Source organism: Lissotriton helveticus, chromosome 3_1 (assembly GCF_964261635.1).
Source record: "Lissotriton helveticus chromosome 3_1, aLisHel1.1, whole genome shotgun sequence".
Lineage (NCBI taxonomy): Eukaryota > Metazoa > Chordata > Amphibia > Caudata > Salamandridae > Lissotriton > Lissotriton helveticus.
In genome coordinates this window covers 1,347,176,558-1,347,199,812 of record NC_136061.1, presented here as the reverse complement: position 1 = coordinate 1,347,199,812, position 23,255 = coordinate 1,347,176,558, and the positions used below count along the sequence as shown (strand labels likewise).

At 44.2% G+C, this 23,255-nt stretch overlaps 1 protein-coding gene across 3 annotated transcripts in view; it reads right to left on the bottom strand.

Moving 5' to 3' along the window:
- Window positions 1-23,255, bottom strand: part of LOC144824974 (ATP-dependent RNA helicase DDX25-like) — a 2,510,053-nt gene that overhangs the window by 2,307,141 nt on the left and 179,657 nt on the right. For all 3 annotated transcript variants that reach the window (XR_013609216.1, XM_078683906.1, XM_078683905.1), the window contains exon 3: window positions 8,458-8,499. Coding sequence is in view for 2 of the 3 variants with exons in the window: in XM_078683906.1 (XP_078540032.1) it covers window positions 8,458-8,499 (42 nt within the window). In the remaining variant the exon portion in view is untranslated. The remainder of the gene's footprint in view (window positions 1-8,457; window positions 8,500-23,255) is intronic.

Below are 23,255 nucleotides of genomic sequence, written 5' to 3'. Positions count from 1 at the left end.
GCCTTCGACCGTGCAAGACGCCCTACCTGGGTGAATAGGGAGAGAGACTCTCTGGGGCCTCTGGGTTCACTGCCCGGGAGTCGCCTCTCACTGGTGGAAGTCCATCCCCCCTCCATGGTGCAGCAACTTGACTCAACAAACAGTTGACACTGCATGAGATGCCGATCAGACCAGGGGGAAACACACTGTGGTGGTCAGAGTGAGACTGAGGCGAACCAGGGCCCGGAAGACACTACGGGCGGGGCGCCATTTTGGCCTAATCCGGCTTCCTCCTTCCCCCCCTGCCGGGGAGGAGGACTGCTGCGATGTGTGGGCCGTGCACGCTGGGTCAGAAAGGACAACCAACCGGACACTACTAAAACTGCCGCGATCGAATCGCTTAAGAGCTGCCCGGAGCTTCCCTGGGGGGCCCCTGCCGCGGTGGCCGGGTCGGGAGGGACTATCCTGCTCGAAGAGTGTAGCTGCAACTCCGAGAGGCGTGCTGGGGACCCAAGGTGCCTGTGCAGGAGCCGTGCCGCGAAGGCTTCTGAGGCCATCTCTCCCCCGGAGCTGCTTTGCGTGAAACACGCCTGCGGAGCTACAACGCTGCAAGATGGGAAAAGGCGATAAAACGCAGTCCAAACTGCCCTTCGAACAGCGGCACACAAAGGCCTCGGATTCTGGGGACCCCCCCCCCCCCTCCGAGGCCCATAATAGCCAAGCTTCTGAACTACAGAGATAGGGACACAGCGCTACGAACCGCCAGGGAGAAAGGCCAACTACAGTACGAGGGATCAAACATCTCCCTGTACCCGGACTTCACTGCCAGGGTGCAGGAGGAGCGGCGACACTTTGCCACGTATAAACAACAGATGCTTAAGCTTGGACTGGACTATGCGATGCTGTACCCAGCGAAGCGGAGGATAAAATAGACGTGGTCATTCCCACATTTTTACGAACCCGAAAGACCTGCAAAAGGCGCTGAAGAACTGGGCTAAAGAGCAACGGAACAGCCCTAGGCGACAAACGGATGAACAGGACCTTACTAGTGGGCTGGAAAAACAAGAATGACCGCACCGTGTCCCCTGAGCCAACCTGGTCTATTATGGCCAGCGGAGCATTGCTGTGAAATGCAAGGCCGGGGACGCTGATCGTTTGCCCCCCTGATGTGGCGAAAAGTCCTGTTGGTGAGATCCGAGAACACTCCTTGGGTGACCACAGACTCTGTGACATGGTGAGACTGTTCCAAGTTAATGTTGCACATTTCTTGATATTAAATTATTTGTTCTTTTATACCTGCCGACTGGTGGGCATTGTGCGGCTGCTCCTTTGACTGTTACATAGTATTGGGGATTGTTGGGTGTCGGGTGGTTGGGGTATTATGCCTCGGCAGAGACTGATATTCATCGTAGGCTTGCATTCTAACATGTAAAGCCGTTGAATGACATGCAAGGGGTGATGTGGCAGGGAGCCATATGGCAGAAACTGTTTCAATGAAACTGTTACCTGTTCTAATTTTGGTGACCTCCGCCCCTGCGCTACTAGCACAACAGGTTCCAGTAGGGACCTTTGGGGGACATTTGGGGAGTTGGGTTGGGGGGGCTATCCAGATTGGGCCACGTTGGGGATGGTCTGCTGTGGGAGGAGGGGGGTTGATTTTCAAAGAAGGGCCACTAGGCCACCTGTAGATTGCACTAGAACGGACGCTTCAGCTCAGGCACTACTTAGACCACACAGCAAGGAACATAACGTAGCACATACAGAGCACTAGAATGAGGCGCGGAGTGACGGCACTGCTGACTCCTATCTAGAGAGCGAACAAGCGACCCAAACGACACAATGGCGACTGACATGAACAACATACACTCGGACAAGTTTAGGGCGCTAACATGGAATGTGCGCAGCCTTAATGATCACAGGAAAGAGAGGAAGGTGCTTAGCTATTTGCAGAGACACAACATTGACTTGGCCTTGATACAGGAGACACCTACCCACTGACAGTAGAATATTGCACCACAGGGGGCTAAAGGGAAATGTTGCGGCCTCCGGATTTAACACACACGCTAGGGGGGTGATAACATGGGTAAATCCTAGATCCAACTTCACGCAACAGTTAATGGACTCTGACCCGGAGGGGCGCTATGTCATATCAAGGTGTACTGGTATGGGGACATCATTTGTAGTTGTTAATACATACGGCCCGAATTACGACTCCCCTGACTTCTACAAGAGCTTAGCAACTAAACTCAGACAGTGTAAACCTGTCGACATCTGGTGGGGGAGGGGGGGGTGTGGAGACATGAACCTTACCCTGGACCGCGCGCTGGACAGATCAGCGGGTCCGCCTCGCAAGTCTGCTGCGGCTGCAGTGGAATTACAGGGGATTATGACGCGTCTTGGACTCTGTGACGTCTGGCGCATTCTAAACCCTGCACAGGGGGGCTACACCCACTACTCCACTTACCATAACATCCACACAAGAATTAACTACTGGTTTGCTCCAGAGGCCAGATCTAACATGATTAGAAGCTGCAAGGTCCTTCCCAGAACTCTGTCAGACCACTCTCGGGTGCTCCTGGAGCTTACAGTCCAACGCCCGTCTATCCCTGCCTTCACGTGGAGGTTACCACCTTACTCATTGCTGGACCCGGTATTCAGGGGGGAATTGGCGGTAGCCATTGATCAATTCTTTGAGACCAATATAGGTTCAGTTGACAGTTTCCAGACGGTCTGGGAGGCATTTAAGGTTTACATCCGGGGGGTCGCGATCTCCAAGCACTCGGTAGTCCTGAAGGCGATCCGGGCGCGACTAGCGGCCCTGGAAAAACAACTGGGGGACCTGGAAAAAAGACAGAGGGACAATGTAGACTGTGAGCCAAGCAATGAAATTAAACTCTTGCTCGAGGAGTACCACGACGAAGCGGACAGGGAAGTCAAGCACATGGGAAAGTACGCCACGGCTAGGATGTATGGTGAGCGTGACAGACCCGGTGCACTTTTAGCGAGAGTTGTCGGTGGAGGGAGGAGGCGACAGATAATTACTGAGATTAAATCGGTTGCAGGAGACCCCTTGACGGATCCAGTAGATGTAGCTCAAATATTTAAAGACTATTATGCGACGCTTTACACAGCCCAAGCGGGAGATATGGAAGACGACATTGAGGACTATCTAGGGCACATATATCTCCCTTTCCTCTCCGATTCCGACAGGGAATTCCTGATGCAGCCGATAGAAAAGGCCGAAATCACTGACGCCTTGATGGGCATGAAGTCAGGCAGTGCGCCTGGCTCTGATGGCCTTACCGTGGGTTTTTACAAAGCCTTTGCGGAGCAATTGATCCCACACCTGTCCACCCTGTTCGACGAGATCTGCATAGAGGGCAAAATGACAGACTCGATGAGAGAGGCATTGATAGTTACTATCCTGAAACCTTGGAAACCGAGCGACGAGTGTAGCTCGTATCGTCCCCTATCCCTCCTAAATGTGGACGCAAAGCTATATGCTAAGATACTTGCCTCAAGACTGGCCTTGCTGGCCCCTCAATTGGTGGGCCCGGAACAGGCAGGCTTCATCCCTTGCAGGAACCTGACATACAATATCCACACAGTATTAGGCACTATTCAACACACACGGCAGGATAGACCTGCACTGGCGGTATTCCTTGACATGGAGAAAGCCTTTGTCTCAGTGGAGTGGCCTTTCATGAGCGCCTGGGACTCGGCCAACCTTTTTTGCAAATGTTGGGGGCACTGTACCACGGACCGCGAGCTAGATTGCATATTTATGACCTCGTGACAGAATCGTTCTCCATCACCAGAGGCACTCGTCAGGGGTGTCCGCTTTCTCCCCTGCTATACGCCATCGTGGCAGAGCCGCTGGCTTGCGCCCTCAGGGAATACCACGGCAACGAAGGCCTCTGCTTCCCCAACTACAAGATAGTAGTTTCAATGCACGCGGATGACACTCTGCTTTATGTGAGAGACCCGGACAATCATTTGACATCCGTGCTAAGGGAGGACGTGCGCTTCGGTGCGCTGTCAGGCCTCAGAGTGAATTGGTCAAAGTCATTAGCTTTTCCGCTGACCCCGGCGACACAACCCACAACAATGGAATACCCGCTCACCTGGACCACTGACGCAATTAGATACCTCGGGATCCACCTTCATACGGATCCAGAGATCCGTTTCAGAGCAAACTACGGCACGGCCTTTAGTAAACTAGAGGACGATGTGACAGCATGGTCCAAGCTTCCACTCTCCCTCATTGGGCGGATAGCCATCATGAAGATGCTAGTGCTCCCCAGATTCCTCTTCTTATTCACTGCTATCCCGATGGCGCTCCCCAAAATATTTTTTCAAAGACTACAGCAGGAACTAAAAGATGGAGACCCTCTTTGCTCTCCCGTTATCCCTCCCACACATGATATTCGAACCAGCTGACCGCCGCCCGGGAATCCTGGATTCAATTGCGGCCACAACACATGCATGATATAACCTTCTGCAAAAGCAGGGTGGTGCGCTATTGTACAGTCCCAGCATGCCAATTGACTGGACACGCTGGCTACCCACGCTGCGCGACAAGGGGGTGATTGAAGCGATGCGGAAGCTAGGGATTGCGACAGCAGGCGACCTATTTAGGGATGGAGTGGTAAAAACTTGGGAACAGGCCCCGACGGACCGGGAGGAACTGTCCTTGCTGACGAGATTCCACTTCTTCAGAGTAAGACATGCATTCCTAGAACTACTAGGGGGAGACATGGCAGAACCACCGGAAATGAAGGAGCTCACGCACATCATAAAGGTTGCGACTCCCCAAAAGCAAATCACCCATCTCTACTCCCTTGCAATGTCACACAGGGAAAACACATACACAAAAGCGAGATTGGCCTGGCAGGCTGACTTACAAATTACGATAGGTGATGACATTTGGAAATACTGCTGCACCAGCACGAGGGGCATTTCTTTGAACGGCAGACACAGGCTGGTGCACTTCAAATTCATCAACAGAATTTACTACACCCCGTCCAGGCTTCATAGGTATGGCCTCAGATCCACAGCGGAGTGTGACCGATGCCATTTTCCAGAAGCCGACTTTCTCCATTCGGCGTGGGGCTGCCCGAGCGTTAATAATTTCTGGCATAAAATCTTTGCAGAACTCAGCACCGTTACGAAGGTAGTTATCCCCCCGGACCCTGCGATGGCCCTGATAGGATACACCGAGAACCTACCAAAAACAATCCGCAGGTTAGTTAACATGGGGCTCCTCCTTGCGCGCAGGGTGGTCGCATGCTGCTGGATGAAAGGCCCGAAGCCGACTATTAAACTATGGGCAAACGACATGCTATACTCCTGCACGCAATCTGAGATATACAGCGAACTGCTGCCCCCCACAAGCAGACCGAAGAACTTCTGGGGTCTATACCAAACATACATAGCACTCAGCGCAGACTCAGACCAGGAGGAGGGGGCGCGGGACTCCCAAGGGGTTGTGGGTTAGTGTAAATGGTGCAGAAATAACAGAATCCTGTGTTGGCTGTGTTGGCTGTCGGTGTTTGGGAGGCGTGGAGAACAGCAGAGGCAGACCAGTCGCCTAAGCTCTATGTGTCTCAATGCTACAGTGCACTTCAGACGCCGCCTGCCCTACTCAAAGGGTTGTTGGCTAAATGGCTGTGTAATCATGCGAGACAACTGTGGAAGAGTGATCTATATTGTGTTGTTCTACAGACCTACAGGGGGGAGGCAGGAGGAGGGGGGGTATTGAAGTTTGTGCTATACTGGTTGCAACCTGTATCCAAAATCTTAAAATCAAATAATAAAAAAAAAAATTGGAGGTGAAAGGGGATGGTACTCCTCATGGTAGTCCACCTAGTCCTCTTGTTCTCTATCCTCATTATCAGAACTTTCATGATATTTGACTTTAAGTTCAGATGGACTAGTAGCAGTCCTGAACATACTGCCCTCATCCAAGTCTTCCTCATCCAGGAGGTGGACAGGTGGCAAAGGCTGAACTCTGCTTGGAGAAGTCAAGGCTGGTGTCAGCCTGTGTTTCGTAATTCTACGGTGCACATAGAACTTTGTAAGGTAGGTTCAGCCGTCGTCGACAAGCCTGTCGACGGAGTGGTCATCGACGGTGAGACGTCAACGGGTATTACAGGTGGTAATGTCGACCATGACGTCGTCGACTGAGTTGGCGTCGATGGTTGTGGCGTCGACGGTGGAATCATCGACTATGCAGCCGGCAACAATGAGCGTGCCGACGGTGTCTTTGTCGTCGTCTGAGTCCTCGTCGACGACGGGGTAGATGTTGACATGGAAGCCTTCGTCGATGTGGGTACGGTCGTCAACGGCGATCGTAGAGTCGTCGACGGTTTTGGCGTAGACGATTTTTTGAATTTTTATTGTCGACGAGATAGTACTACCAACCGTCGACGATGGAGTGGTCGATGTCGACGTGGATAGGACAGAAGATGCCACAGAAGTAGATATTGTCGTAGTTGAGGAGGTAACAGTCACAGTGGACGAGGTGGAGACAGGCTTTTTGAAGGTTGGAACAGTTACTTGAGGAGAAACCTTCATAGGTACAGCTTTGGAATGTGCCTCTGAAGACTTCTTGTGTGTCTTCTTTTGAGGTGGCTGCGTTGAAGGACCTGGAGAGGCCACCCCAGGTCTCTTTTGAGAGGAATGCGAGGTCCTAAAGGAACATTCACTCTCTTCAGAAGAAACTGCTTGGTCTTTATCTTTAAGCCTCTGCAGCCAAATTAAGAGGCGTCCCTCCCGGTCTTTGAGGGTTTTTTAGAGAAGGTACGACATACCTTACAGTCCTTTGAAGAATGATCAGGGTAGAGGCAATAGAGACAGTCCTTGTGTTGATCATCCACATGAAGTCTCTTTTTACCACAGGAAGCACAGGACCTAAAAAGTCCCTTTTTTTTTTTTTTAGGAGTGTCAGCCATAAAGAACCAGAAATACTCCACACAGATGAAGAAATTATGAAGAAAAAACCTTGGAAATCCAGAAACTAAGGAAAACTGAGCAGAGCTCAGTGTAGACTCCCTTAGCACGGCGTGCGGTAGAAAATCTGAGGGACCAGAGCTCCTTCCAGGAAGGTTCCAGAGGGTGGTGATAGCGGATTGGCTCTTCTCCAAACTTTGGTGCTTTTCACAAAAGGACATGGATATGTTACTAATGAGAGGCCTCTGGCCTACTACTATGTATATATGTCTATGAGACATTACTTTATTTATGTACCCGGGACTCCCATCCCGACGACAGGGAATTATTCAGGCATGTGAATCTAGGAAAGATACCCTAATACTGGATAATTTAGATATCTCGTTTGCACTGAAGGAGAGCGCTTGAAAACGAAGATATGGCAACTTATTTGTATGAGCAGCAATCCAATATTTCCAGACTAAGTGAATTATTTTGTTCGTATTCACAGGACCACAATATGTATTTTTTTTACATCAGTGAAGTGTCTCCCCACGAGTAAATGTATTGAGAATTTTATAAAATAATATTTTTCGTTATTTATTTAGGAGTTTTATATAGCACTGTAGGTCTCTTTTCATAGACTTCCGTGTGTTAACAGGAGAAGGAGTAAAATGAGGAGACAAGAGGAAGCTACAGGTGGGGTAGGTTGAATAGCTGGGTTAAATAGTACGCCGTGACCACCCCAGTCCCGCGCAGAGCTCAACAGAAGAGTTTTCATAGGTTTTCAGAAAGTCTCACAATTGTTTTCAGATTTCAAGCTGGTGTTAATGAATCTAGGTCCTTTCTCGTCTGTTGATTTATAAGACCAGCAAACTTCAAATAGATGTTTGCTAGTTGCGATGTAGTATGGTCTGTTTTTGCCCATATATTATACTTTCTTGTTCAACAAAGTAACACATCTTGCTCAACCGAGAAATAAAATACACGTGAAATAACGTACTGAAAAACATGAATACAAGTGCATGACTACATGAACAACAATGAAGGAGGACCAGAAAAGATATCAAATCCTTTACTTTGATTTATCATTAACACCTCAATACATATTTAAATGACCCTGCCTACCATGATAACTGCTTAAGCAAAAAAAGAATTTCTAACCTGGTTTTCAATTATGCTAAATAGAGGCAAAGAGAACCCTACGAGAAGGCTAGCTGAAATTGCAGCCTTATGCTTCATACTGCCACCAAGTCAAGAACTTCTAGTCTTCGACGCCAACCTTTATTTTTAATTGATCGGGGACTTAGGACGGAAGGACTGGTACATGAAAATGTAGCAAAAGCTGGGCTTTAAACAGTCGTCTTACGTGACCATGTTGGAGAATGGGATTTCTGGTTGCTCTGCCCCACACAAGGTTCGTCCCTACAGAGACTATGATTAATTAAAACTCAATTTAGAAATGCGGTGTTCCCACAATAAGAATAGATCTGTTGTGATAAGTAATTTTTTCATTTACAGCTCCTAAAATTCAATCTATTAAGGTACCTTCCACATCGTCGTCGAAGTCATCGTCTTGATCCCATGTCTCTGCAAGCAAAAAATAAAAAGCATTTCACAAAAAACGTTGAACACAAAACTCCAACATGAATTAACTATGGCTCAAATGTTTTATAGCTAGGTTTTCAACTGTATTTAACCTACCAATATACATATTTCTGACACAAAAGTCGGACCAGGTTACGGTTAGACACAGATTAGCTCACTTTGCAAGTATCATCTACTTCACTGATACTCTAAGTACGCCCGGGGGCCACATGCGGCCCTTCTGACCTTTAAATGCGGCCCTCAGGTCAACTGCAGCTCTGCGCTGATGTTTACTTGTCCCGCATCGTTCTGTGGAGCTTGTGAGCAGCGGTGGGGGCAGGCAACGCGGCAGGACTCGCAGCCCCAGGAACCAGCGGGGCCGCAAGTGCACCAGCAGCCCCTCCCTTCAGCACTGGGCTTAATTACTTCTCTCGCCTCCCGCTCCGCAGGAGACGCATCGTTCTGTGGAGATTGTGAGCAGCGGTGGGAGCAGGCAACGCGGCAGGACTCGCAGCCCCAGGAACCAGCGAGGCCGCGAACGCACCAGCAGCCCCTCCCCTTTACCTTACCATTTGGATTTAATCGCCTGAAGTTTCCAGCATCGCGGGACGCGGGCGGGCTAAGCCCGGGCAAAGGGCGGGCCGTCTGTGGCCATCAGGGGCCAAAAGAGGCCGCGCTGGGCCACCCCATTTGGTGCTTTGGTCGAGGACTATCGTCTCACGGAAGTAAGTTAATGTGCTAATTTTATTAAATCCAGTTGACATACTTACCCCTTCCAGAACATTAACGCATGGAGCGTCACTAAGTAACTAAACTACCCCACTGCTAAAATGAGTAAACGGAAGGGGGTCGTTGGAACACTAGATGATTTTATTATAAGGGCCGAATCGGTGCTTATACAAGATCTTTCACTTTAAGTCCTGTCATAGTAGTCACAAACATACCATCTTCATCCCCATCTGTTAACCAGGATCTAAGCACCCCTGCCAGTAATACTCGAGGGACCATGAGCAAGATAGCCAGAGGGCGGACACTGGCTGTTACAACACTTGGGGGAAAGAAAAATGCATCAAATCTAAACCAGCCAAAGTCCAGGCAAAAAAAGATAGACTTTGATACAGACGTCCTGTGTAGCAGTGATGGTAGCAGCGGCAATGGAATAGTTGAAGCCCGGATGACAAGCTCTATCTCCACCCAGACTGCAGATCTTCTGGTTAATGGCCCTAATACAACCAATATGGGTATCGAAATTTTAGACACTTTGATGGAAGGATTTGAGTCTAGATTGGATGGTCTAATGGAAATTTTTGTTAAGAAACTTGATGTCCTATGGCAGAAAATGTCTAAGATAAACATCTGTAGACATTTACTGTGGCAGCAAACACAAATAGGGGTAATGGCGGAGGTGGGGAAATTTGCTCTGCACTTAGCATCGAATGGTCAAAACAAATGGTCAAACAAACTAACGGTGCTTCGCAATCCCGAAGCGCAGTTGCCCCCAAGCTGCCTTCTGCTAATCATGTGGGAATAGGGCGGCCTCCGTATCAAAAAGCGATGATCATATTAATAGAAGCAGCAGGTTGACAACAGGGAAGGATGGAATGGGTCCTGACAAGAGGGGCAACAACCAAGGCAGGTCCCCTAAGCAGGGCTTAAAGCCAGTTAACGGCCCCAACAATGTGAATTGAGATCAAAATAAGTCTGGTTCTAATAGTCTGGTTCTAATTTTAATCCGGATGTCTTACATCTCCTACCAGCCTCCACCCCATATGTGCTTGTCCTAACTGGCGTCCCTGCGCTTAGAGAGGGACAGATAGAGTCCTGGTCTGATCTCCAAAACAAGTCGGTAGACTGGCTTCACAAACACAGAAATTTTGATCCGCATTGAACTAAGATATGAATGATCTAGGTGGCCTGCGTTCCAATTATACAGAAAGATATTGTAAGTTGCTAAGTCACTGAGGCCTATATTTTCTTGTATGTGATACTGAAAAATGTATGCACACGTGTGTGTATATATATATATATATATATATATATATATATATATATATATATATATATATATATATACACACTGAAAAAACCATAGGTTATAGACCATATATAGTTAGGAATTTGCATTTACAAAACCTTGAAAATTCACTGAAAAAACCATAGGTTAGAGACCATATATAGTTAGCTGGACATTTTATTGATATAAAACCAATGAAATTCCATATATAGTTAGTTGCACTAACTATATATTTCGCGCATCCGCAATCCAATGCTGATGATGTCACATAATACATCATTCATGACATGGTCAGTGACATCACTGATGACATCACTGATGACATCTCAAATGACATCACTGATGACATCACTGATGACATCATCCAGTGTCTGTGTTTTTGCAAAGTTTAAATATGTTTTACATATTGAAGAATAAGTGGATGTATAAGAGTATGGATGAAGGATTTGATTGTATAAGTGAGTAAGTATGTGTTAGTATATCTGTGAAAATGTAAGCTGTTCTGTGTTTAACTGTATAGATGAAGAAATCAAAGTGTGATTGATTCTTTACAGGACTGACTAGGTGTGTGAGTAACTCCATGGATGAGTGGCAGTGTGTGAGTGTCTGTATAGGTGTATGAGTGCATATGATAGTGTTGTAATGATGAGTGACTGTATGTACGAGTGATTGTATGGGTGAATGAGTGAATGTGTGTGTAGACGTAGGAATTAGTGAGTGCGTATGTAGTAACTGGTATTGGTGTGTCAATGGTTTCAAAAATGATACTCTGTATTTTACACTAGGTGTAACAGTGGTTATATTAGAGTGTAAGGAGGTGCATTGTATTATCACATGAAGTATATCATCAGTGGTGTGATCATTGATGTTAAATGAGATGTCATCAGTGATGTCATTTGAGATGTCATCAGTGATGTCATCAGTGATGTCACTGACCATGTCATGAATGATGTAATATGTGACATCATCAGCATTGGATTGCGGATGCGCGAAATATATAGTTAGTGCAACTAACTATATATGGAATTTCAATGGTTTTATATCAATAAAATGTCCAGCTAACTATATATGGTCTCTAACCTATGGTTTTTTCAGTGAATTTTCAAGGTTTTGTAAATGCAAATTCCTAACTATATATGGTCTATAACCTATGGTTTTTTCAGTGAATTTCATTGGTTTTTTAAAAGCTAATATCTATAACTGTAAAATATATTCTTTATTACGTGACGTTTCACGTAGCCACGTGAGACGCCTCATGACGCGTCTCATAACCGTGACGTATCGGCTCTGCAGCGCAAACAAAACCCGTAACGTAAGCGCGCCGGAGCACGCTTCCAGATATATATATTTTTTTAACCTTAATTAGACAAAATCCACACATGCACATATCTTGAGGCCTTGCAAAGGCACATCAAACAAACAGTCCCTACAATTTTGCCAAGTTTGGTGGAAATCTATTCCCTTAATTTGTTTTTACTGTTTATCTTGGTTTTCCCCTTGTTACGCTTACCGGGACGCTACCCGGTATGCGAACCGGACGCTCCAAAAACACAAGATGGGGGACTCCCGTTGCGCTGCCGGTTAGCTGTCCGGTTCGCGTACCGGAAAGCGCCTCTTTTGCAAAAAAAATTTAATATCCCCCTCATCAATTCTAGGGGGTCAGGAGGGGTCTACCTTGCCCCCTTTCCTTCATTTCCCCCTCCGTCTTTCACCCCCTCTTGTCTCTCGATCCTACCGAGAGACAAGATGGCGGCCGCTCCGGACTGTTTACAATGTTGACAGACACCGGAGAGCCAATCAGCTTCGCTTCGCGAAGTTCCGTGACGCGTCCGGTACGCGAACCGGGGCGCTAACCGGACCACTGTCCCAGATATATATATTTTTTAAAACGTTAATTTCTCAAAATCCACTGGAGCACATATATTGAGACATAGCAAAGGCACGTCGGGCAAACCATATCTACAATTTTGCCAAGTTTCATGTAAATCCATTCAGCTGTTCGAGCTAAAAGTGAGTCCAACCGCCCTATGGGAATTAACATGGGAAAAAAGCGTTTTGGGACCCCCCTTTTTTCTCAGCCCCCCCCTTGACGAAACCCCCCCCCCCCAAATTTTCAGGGGCTGCTCAGAAACAAAATGTGCCATTTTCCTGAAAATTTCAGCCAATTCCGTCCACAAACGCCAAAGTTATTAGACATAGAATTTTCAGAAATCCCATAGGAAAAAAATCCTAACTATATATACCTACTGGCTATCGCCAGTAGGTAATATACACACACACACACGTGTGTGTGTGTGTATGTGTATATATGCATATATAAAAAGGGGGGATTAAAGGCACAGGATCACACAATTTGGTCAGGTTAGGTAACTGGCCATCCCGAAAAGCACAATATTTTGATTCTTCTTCTGCTTTTCAAGATAATATACTTCTGAGGTTCTTTCCTTCATTCCCTACAGAGTGTAATGCTAAAGGTTTTCACCCTCTCATATCTGGTTAGAAAGGTCCATTGGTGCAAATATGTTCTATAATTCTGAAAATTTGGCCCACACATTGCACCACTACTGTTTCTCACTGATTTCTCACCTAGCAATGGGTCATGGGCAGGTGGTGTTTGGTAAGGAGTACTGCATGTGTGCTAGCTACAGATAATTATGCGAATGTTCAGCGTGATTTAAAGACACACCTTTCCACAAAGAATGTATATTAATGTTTTCAGCATCTAAAAGAATGTATATTAATGTTTTCATTTCTAGGTTCGTCAAAGAAATACAACCAATTATACTGTAAGGGGAATATGCTAAAATGCTTTTTAAAGCAGTGTATTCGCCAGGGACTACAAAAGATTGGATAGAGAGGAGTAATATTATGTTTATTAATTGATCTTTAGTAATGAGTATTTGCAAATACAGAAGGATAGTGCACATTGAATAACTATGCCTCGTATTATGATGTTTCAAGGATACAATGTGCACACATTTAATATGTCTTAATATACAGGTGCAGTCTTGAGGGGTGTTTGTGAATAGGTGTCCCGTAAAAAAAAAACTCTTGTCCCTTTTGTGCCATGTAATGCGGCGACAAATTATGGCAGCAATATCATTATATAAGATGTCTAAAATAGCATTTCTGATTATACCAGGGCTCCTTCCATAGAAGGGTTTGAATACTATCTATTACCTTATGCTGCCACGTTCCATAGATCTACATACAGGGGCTGACGTTAATGGGAAGAAAAAAGTTGCAGGGCTGAAATGCAATTTGGAGTATGTGCAAAACTACTAACTTGTTGCCATGCTGAGACAGGTTGCATTTTACTCCTGAAAGTGGCAGACATAATACTTCTTCCAAGGTTGGTTGAAAGTGGAGGTGTAGATTTTCGCATGAGCAGAACTACACCTGCATATTTGCTCATGCTTAAATTCAGTTCACAAATATGTTCTAGGAGGACTAGGTCAAGGTCAAGGTCAAATATCTTTATTCGATTGTTTACATTTAACAATCAAAAGTACATTTCAAAACATACATTTGACACAGATAAAATTGTAATAAAAAGACATTACAAAAAAGGGAAGGACACAAGCGGAATATGTAGTTAAAAATATAAATATACGATTAGATAAAAGGATATAACTATCAGTAGTATAATTAATTAACCTTCCATACTTTTTCTAAACTTGAGTGCTAATTTTAAAAAGCTGCATACAAACATGGTACAGTCACAGTTTAGCATTTGAAGGTAATAAAGTGCTGGTCTGATTTGTGCAAAATTCAGCTGTTTAAGAAGAGGTTTTAAAAACAATTTACGAGGTACTGTATAATAAGAACAAATAAATAAAAAGTGGGCCAGGTCTTGCGGAGACTTACTGTCGCAGCCGCAAGCTGGCAACACTTGACCTCTATGGGCCCCACTTGGTACAGCTAGCAATAGGTGAAACAAATCAAAACGAAACCTTGACAACAAGAAGCGTTCATAACCAGACATGGGCCAGGATAAATAGGGTTCCATTTGTAAACAGGTTTTTGTCAAAACATGCTTCCTCACACTGTCTTTCTTAAGCTCTGTCTCCTCCCTAGCTAAGTACCTAGATGACATAAAGATGTTCTTCACATAGGTTACATCTAGTTTAGTTATTGACTCCGGGGCTAGGAAGAGATCCAGCCGTCCCATTTCAAGAAGACATTTTCTAACATATTTTATCCAAGGGATCTTGAACCTCCCTTCCCACGATAGTGCTTCATATAGGATGTTTTGGGTGAGGGGTATGTCTGCATTCAGCCAGCAGTTTAGCCAGCACAGCAAGGGGTTTGCAGCTATTCTGTCGCTTAAATAGGGCATACCTAATTCTTCATGAACGGAGAAATTAGCCGTTCCCCTTGGCAGCCTTAATACTAGTTTTAGGAAGTTATTTTCGATAACTCCAAGATCGCCTAGGGGAACAAAACCCCATATTTCGCTCCCGTAACACGCAACGGCAGTGCTTTTGGCTTGGTATAGTTTCAGCGGAGCAGCCACTGGGCTATTTCCCATTTTTCTTGCGAAATCTATTATCGCTGCATTTGCCCGCACCACCTCACCCTTCTTCTTTCGTACCGCAGGTGCCCACGTTAATTGGTGATCAAAAAGCACACCAAGGTACGAAAAGGTCTTTGTTGTCGGTATTTTTTCACCATTTACTGAGAAGGAGTACAATTTTCTAGAACCTAATCCTGTCTTCATAACGAATGATTTCGAATTATTAATACTCAGGCCTCGGGAGTTCATAAATACAAAAAATGAGTCTAACAAGGTTTGGAGGCCAATTGCGGTTCTAGAGATTAGGACGGCATAGTCCGCATATAGCAGGACGGGCACGCCCTTCCTTCCTATATATGGGTAGTCTGTGCCTGTTTTTAAAAGATGCTCCTCTAATTCATTGATATAAAGATTAAAAAGAAACGGGGCTAAAATACACCCCTGCCTAACCCCCCGATTTATGCTAATATCCCTGGTTACTTTCATGTCTTGGGTGTAGCTGACATTGGCTCTTGTGTCCGAATGAAGGTCGGCCAGAAAATTAATCAGATTTTGCTCGACCCCCATTTTTGACAGGACGTCCCAGAGCCTGCCTCTGTCGACACAATCAAAGGCGGACGATAAGTCCATAAAGGCCATGTGGACAGTACCTTTTCTGGCCATGGTATATTTGCCATTGATTAAATACAAATTCAGACACTGGGAGACCGTTGAGTGGCCTGGTCTGAACCCGTATTGAGTTGGCGACATTACATTATTATCGTTTGCCCATGCTACCAGCCTATTTAAAATTATACCCCCCACTACCTTAGCAACTGAGTTGATCAGGGAAATAGGCCTATAGCATACTGCACTGTTTCGGTCACCCTTCTTAAATACAGGTACTATGGTTGAGGACCCCCAGGACTTTGGGCACCCAGTTAATACTCCTGCATTAACTACTGCAGTAAGGACTGGAGCTCATAGGTGAATATTGGATTTAAATAGGTCGGGGGGAAGGCCGTCGGGGCCAGGAGCCTTGTTACAGGTTAAACCCCGAATCCCCTTCTCTACCTCCCCAACTGTAAAGCACAAAGAAACTTCCTCAGGAGTTTTAATATCATATTCCACTTGTGGCTCATCACTTTTAAAAATTAAACTAAAATGGGAGACCCACTCTTCCTCGGGTATGTTAGTGCCAAGCACTGAATCACTAGGATCATCAAACAGTGGTTTGTTAATAATGTTCCAAAACTTTGAGCTGTTACCCAAGGTTGTAGGATCGAGCAGAGACTCCCAGGTGCGTGCTTTTACTTCTCTTTTCCGAGATGCCAGAGTTGCCTTATATTTAGCTCGCAAGGTTTTAATACAGGCAGAGTCCCTTGGTTTGGTCTTTAAAGCCTTTTTAAGGTTTCGTCTGGCCTTGGAGCATGCTTGGTCGAACCATCTTGGATGGCAATCAGACTGACCCTTCACTGGTACCGTTAACATTTGACCAACTCTTTGAACCACGACAGCAATAGTTAGGGTCGTTTCAGGTGATGTAGTTGAGGAAACACAAAGTCCAAGTTTGTGGCCGCAACTGGTGTTAATTGAGCTATACAAAATGTCACTGTTCACCATTGACCATTTCAGTCGGCGATTTCCATTTATCGACTTTAGTAACCCACAGCCTTTGGACATCTTCCGCTGCTCAAAAATACCTGCTCCCACTGCAATGGAAATAGGATTGTGGTCGCTGTGAATACTTGTTTGAATTGTAAAGTCAGAGGCTAGATTTGCAAGGTCAATGGAAAGTAAGATGTGATCTATGTATGAGCCATGACCAGAGCCTTTATAAGTGGGAACATCAAAGATATAAGAATCCGCCGTCATGGACATAGCAACAGTTAGGTTCATACCATCAATTAGGTTATTGACATGCGTGCCACGCATGGAATGATCAAAGTGGAAACCTGACCTGTTATTACAACCTAGGGAGCCCATGGATGTCACTTCTGGATTACCACAGGGATGCGCATTAAAGTCACCAGCAATTAATATATTTCGGGGTAAACTCGCCACTTTGACTTTCAGAAAGTTGTGTAACTGAAGAATATTGCACTCCCCTTGTGGAGTTACTGCGTTATAGAAGTTAACCAGGGTAAGTGCCCTTTTACCCCTCCTAAGCTCCAAAACTTGAATGTTTCTATTTTCAGGTTGTCTATTGGTGACCTGGCAAATAAGTGCAAGGCTAATGTATGTTACCAGGCCCCCCTTTGATCTGCCACTGTTCGACGGGGCTGCTGGTGAAAAAAAGCTCTGGTAACCCTCAATATGAACATATTTTTCTTCCAGCCACGTTTCTTGAAAACACAGTACAGTATATTTCCTTATATAAGCCACCCAGGTTGGATGCTTTACCTTAGTGGCCAGTCCAGCTATGTTCCAAGATAGAAATTTTATGATGCTAGGTGCCTCATAGCCTGATCCTATTTCCTGGGCCAAGTTTAAAGGTGAAGATGGAACTTGATTGCCTCGGCCTGTCACTACAACTGCATGCGCTTCACTGATAGGAAGCGGGTGATTGACCTCAATGAGGGCAGGGCTATAAACTTTTGTGATAGGATGTGATGAAATAAACCCGTTTTGTAAGAGCGGGCTCTCAAGACAGTGTGCTAGAGGCTCTATTATACAGGTTATGTCTGACTCTAGAGTGGAAACTGGTGCACTCGCTAGATTAACGCTTTTTATTATATTAGGTGGTGCTACCCATTGCGAAGAGTCAGAATGAGCAAGTAGGGGCGAGAATGCTGTTAGTCAGTCAATCTCATCCAGGTAATCTTGAGCGTAAAAGGCATCATATCTATTTGAAATGGGAACCCCATATTGCATGTTTGAGTGATATGGGTGTGAGTAATCTCGTTGATGTATATGGGGTAAAAACTCCCTTCTCTCATGAAATGTTGAGAGACCGTTTTTAGGCCTACTCTCCCATAGTGGTTCCTGCCTTTGGTGTGTAAGATCCGTTGTAATGACCTGGCCATAGTGCCATGGAGTTACCCTTGGTTGATAGTGGACTGATGGCTCATGCATCCCCCCTGTCTGTGGATCGACTGGGGTTGTACTTTGTTTGGGGCAGAAACATTAGAAGGGTAGAAATAGCTTAGATCCATCGTACGGATCAGGCTATTTGTCAAGCCACCCCTCCAGCTACTAATAAAACTAGCCACGCGACTATCCCTAAAATTAACCACGATACAGTCGCCCTCGGTCGATTTAAATCTGGTGCTCACCCAGTCTACCCTCCTCACGTGGGAAATTTGACCGTTTATATGATGGGGAATCGGTCTATGTGCGGACAGCCAATGGCTCACCTTATTTTTTAAATCCTCATGGGTCTCTGACTTCTCCCCAACTAGTTTGGGTACACCAATCATAACAATGGTGTATGGGTTGGATTCAGGAGGGAGGTTTATATGAAGGGGTCTTTTAGCTGCCGCAGATTTTAACAGTTTATCCCCCTACTGTGTTTGTAGTTGTGATCAAGTTTGGGGTTTTGGTATGGCGCAGGGGCTCTGTGTCAACTTTAACTAGCTCGGCAGAGGAACCCTCAGCGGCCCATTCGCTTTCATCATTTTCAATTACAGGCAAGATTGTGACACTGCTCGGGATTGTAGCCACTATCAATGGTGTATTGTCATCTACATGTGGATTTGTTACTAATTTAGTAGGGGCTATATCACCCTGACAATGGAGCAGAGGCTGTTTGGTGGCAGCATTTTCTGTAACCTAGGAGGACTATTTCTTGGCCTACTTCTGTAAAGTCTTGTGAATTAACAACAGTTGTATATCTGCACTTAATGAAGGAACGTGGGTGCACTTTATTTCATAACTGGGCACCTAATTAGGTCTGGCATTAATATTGACCTTCTGTGTTTATTAAAATGTGGTCTCTCTCCATGAGGTGATTCCTCACATCCTTAGGCCAACAAAAACAACATGCACAGTTGATAAGTGACCTCCTCCAAGCATTACTAAGACTATCCAAAGTGGCTATAATAAAATGTGCAACACACACATCATCAAAGGAGTATGTATCGAAGGGCAACACATTCATTGATGGGGAAGAAAAGAGAGTAGCACTGACAGCCTGCCAGTTAGAAATGGTACAAATAACAAGCAGCGAGAAGAACACTAAGATAACAGTGACTCATTACACTCTGACCTAATAAATAGCAGAAGAAAAGGTAGAGGAGGATGAAAGAGGAATGGGTCAAAGGAGGATGTGTGCAAACAAGGAGGGGTTATGGACAAGGCCCAATGGAAAGATGTGCCTGCCTTCAGCAATGCTTCTTTCCATCACACGCCTTTTTCACGGTCCCTCAAATGTTGGCCGAGATGGCATGATCAGACTGTTTTCCCGATATTGGTACAACTCCAAGTTCCGCCAAATAACAGAAAGACTTTGCAGACAATGCACTGTTTGCGCACAATACAATATTGGAGAAGGCACACCAACTGCACCTGGTCATTTCCCACTTCCCCACGGACTATTTGAAAGTCTCCAGATGCACTTCATAGACATGGCCCCCACTCACAGGTACAAATATGTTTTGGTAATAGTGTTCATGTTCAGCAAGTGGACAGAAGAGTATCCAACCAAGATCTGTGATGCAGAGACTGGACCCAAATGCTTTCTAAAAGGACTTATTCCGCGATTTGGGATTCCATCCGTCCGGAGTGCAGAGAATGACCCTGTGTTCATCTCCAATGTGATAGCGGAACTATGAAAGGGGCTTGGGGTCACACAGAAATTACAGCGGGTGAGGTGGAGAGGAAGAATGGGGTGTTGAAGAATAAGATTGGAAAAAATGTGTGCTTAAAGTGAACTTTCATGGGTAGACGAACTACCACTAGCCCTGCTGGCAAGGAGAAGAACACCATATGGGGTAACAAAGCTCAACCCCCACGAAACAGTATTTGGCCACCCTATGAACATTGTAGGCCATATGTCCACAAGCTCCACTACCAATAACAGACGACCTGCTTTTATGTTTTTGCAAGAATTAACAGAGACCTTACGTTATCTTCACCGCCAGGTTCTGCAGGCTCTTCCAGAAGCAGCAACTCCACCGCCACATGACCTGCAGCCTGATGAGTGGTTCTGGGTAAAGGCCCACACCAGACGGCACTGCCTCCAACCAGGTGAAAGGGACAACACCAGATCATCAGTCAAGTGCCAAGGGCTGACATCCTGGTTGTATTTAGAAAACCAAGAGATTGTGAAACTGGAAGCTATTGACAGAGTAGAGCATATGGGATCAACAATTATTTTGTCTGAGAATTTGAAATCAAAATTGGATTCATTAGAGAAGAGTATATCTAAAACTGCGGGTTTTGAAAAGACTCTGAATGTGTGCTTAAATTGCCGTATAATTTTAAGAAGGACTTTACATGTTGAAAGAGGTCTGGTAAATGGATCAATGGGTAATGTTGTTGATTTTGTGAAATACAGAAATAGGGATGAAATTGAATTTTTAAAAATTAAATTTGATGGCATTGAGGAAGTACAGCTAATTGGTCGTTGCTCTGCTAGGTTTTTGCTTGTGAAAGACTTATATGTTCGCCGTAAGCAGTTTCCTGTTTGCTTGGCATATGCGGTGACAATCCATAAATCGCAAGGTTTAAGTGTAGACAGTGCATTGGTGAATATTGGCAGTTCTGTGTTCAAGGAGGGTATGGCATATGTGGCATTGTCACGAGTCAGAACTTTATCGGGATTGTACTTGATTGAGTGTGATGTCACAAACATTTGTGCGGATCTAGACTGTGTTAAGGAATACAATAGGTTAAGAAGAGAGTATGTGCCACATTTGCCTCAATATCCTTTGTTTGAGAAACGTGTGGTAGGCCGGAAACGAAGAAATGTGACCAATAGTAGGGAGGTTGTAGCAAAAAGACGAAAAGTCGATGAACCAGATATTATAAGCAGAAAGGAAAAGGATTTTGTTGAAGATGATGTTGGTTTTCAATTTGAAAACAGTTCTGGTGTCAACTGCTATGCTAATGTAGTGGTTAATGTTTTGTTTTCTCTAGAAACTTTAAAACAAGAGATTGTGGTCAATTCGGATCAGAGATTTTGCAGTTTGTTGAATTCTGTGTTAGAGAAATGTAGCACTGATAGAACAAAAATAGAAAGTGTGTCTGAAATTCGAAATCTGTTAGACAGATGTTCAGGTCAAACACAATTCTCTCAAAATATTCAGCAAGATTGTCAGGAGTTTTTAATGTATATGCTTGATGTATTGCATGATGAAGGTGTAGATGTAGATCACCTGTTTGGGCTTTCTTATCAATGGCAGCATGACTGCGAGAACTGTAGGGTATCAAGTACTACTAGTGTAGACTCAGAAAAATTTATATATTTAACTTTGCCAGACAGTAAATCAGTGTCCTTTAATAAGCTAGTAAAAGCAGCTGATCACAACATGGAGTGTAGCCAATGTAAGTCTGAAATGTTGTCAACATTATTTATACGAACATATGGCCAGTATGTTATTTTAATGTTCCAACGATGTAGGCCTGATGGAACAAAATTGACAACTTTGATTAAAAATGTTGTGGCTTCACAGTTGTCAATATCAGGAAGGACTTTTGTAACTGCAGCAATTATATATCATGACGGTCCTTCAATAACATCAGGACATTACACAGCTTATTTAAAGTCTAGAAATGGCTGGTCATTCTGCAATGATTCTGTTTTAACTTAAAAAAAAAAATTGCCTTTTGACCTTAAAAATTCTTACCTGGTGTTTTTAAAACCAAAATTTTAGGGAAGGAATCTCAGGATTTGCTCTGAGGAATTTCAAGAGGTTCTAATGGCTCCTACACGATTTGGCCTTGAGGAGAAGTGTAGTACAGAGTCAAAAGTTATTTTTGAGTTTTAAAAAGTTCCTGGAAAAAAAGAAGGTTTTCTTACAGAAAGTGGTGGGCACGGATTAGTTAAAGGACAACAGAGTATTTCCCAAAGCAAACGGTGTTCTTATCATAACACTTGACGTCATGGAAAAATAACTGCACTTTGAATGAGTTCAGAAAAACTGTTTCTTTTTATAAGCTAATTCAAGCAGCCAATAAAAACATGGAGTAGAGGTAATGTAAGTCTGCAATGCTGTCTAGATTATTTGACCAAACTTTTGGTTATCATGTCATTTTAAAATTTCAACTATATAAACCTGATGAAAGTAAGTCTTCAACTTTAATTACAAATGTTGTGGCTACACAGTCGTTGATTTTAGAAAGAACATTTCTAACTGCAGCTATTATATGACATGATGGTCCTTTGACAAGATCCGCTTATTACACAGCTTATTGAAAATGTAAAAAAAGCTGCTGTTTCGGAAATGATTCCCATTTGACTACGATACAATGTTGCCTTTTTACTTAAAAATATTTTTACTTTCTGTTTTCAGAAAAGAGAATTTAGGGTAGGTAACTGACCTATAATGATTCTAGGGGTTGATATAATTTTATGTACTGTTTTAAATTGCTTTGTGATTAAAAGTGATATAGAGAATTAAATCATTGTAGTAGTCATAGAGGTAGTGTAAGTCTGCTTCATAGTAAGCAGTATCAGTGTCATAGGAAATGTAGAACATGAGTGAGCAAGAAGGGTAAGATATTACTAGTCCAGGATTGTGAAAGTGATCTTGAACGTTTTCTTTCTCAAAGTTGCGGAAATACAAAATGACGGGATTTGCTTAGAAGAATTCCAAGAGTTATAAATGGCTCTTACACGATTTGGCCTTGTGGAAACGTGTGGTAGAGAGCGAGAAGTCATTTATTGTATGTAACATATTTTTCAAAACGATGGAGGTTTTCTTTCAGAAAGTGGCGGGCTGAAAATAATAACAGCACAACAGAGTGTAAGCTGTTCATAGGACATCATTCGACGTCATGGAAAGTAAGTTAATTTTAAGGAGTTCTGATTTCTGATTTGTCATGTTGTATGGGTTTTTTTTAAACACAATCATTTTGATTGTGTTTTTTTCCCCGCTGTTATATGATGAATACCTTCAAGTCACTGTTTTTAGTGAAATTTGATAAATTCTGAGAACAGCAAAAATAAACCATTTAACATGTATAATTAATCCTGTACTTTTTGTATTTATGATATACATTTAGAAATGTGTAGTAGACATGAAGAAGCTGAGGCTTCTGTAAGTGTCAAAGTTGTTGCATACAGTGCTCACATTCTACGTAGTCTTT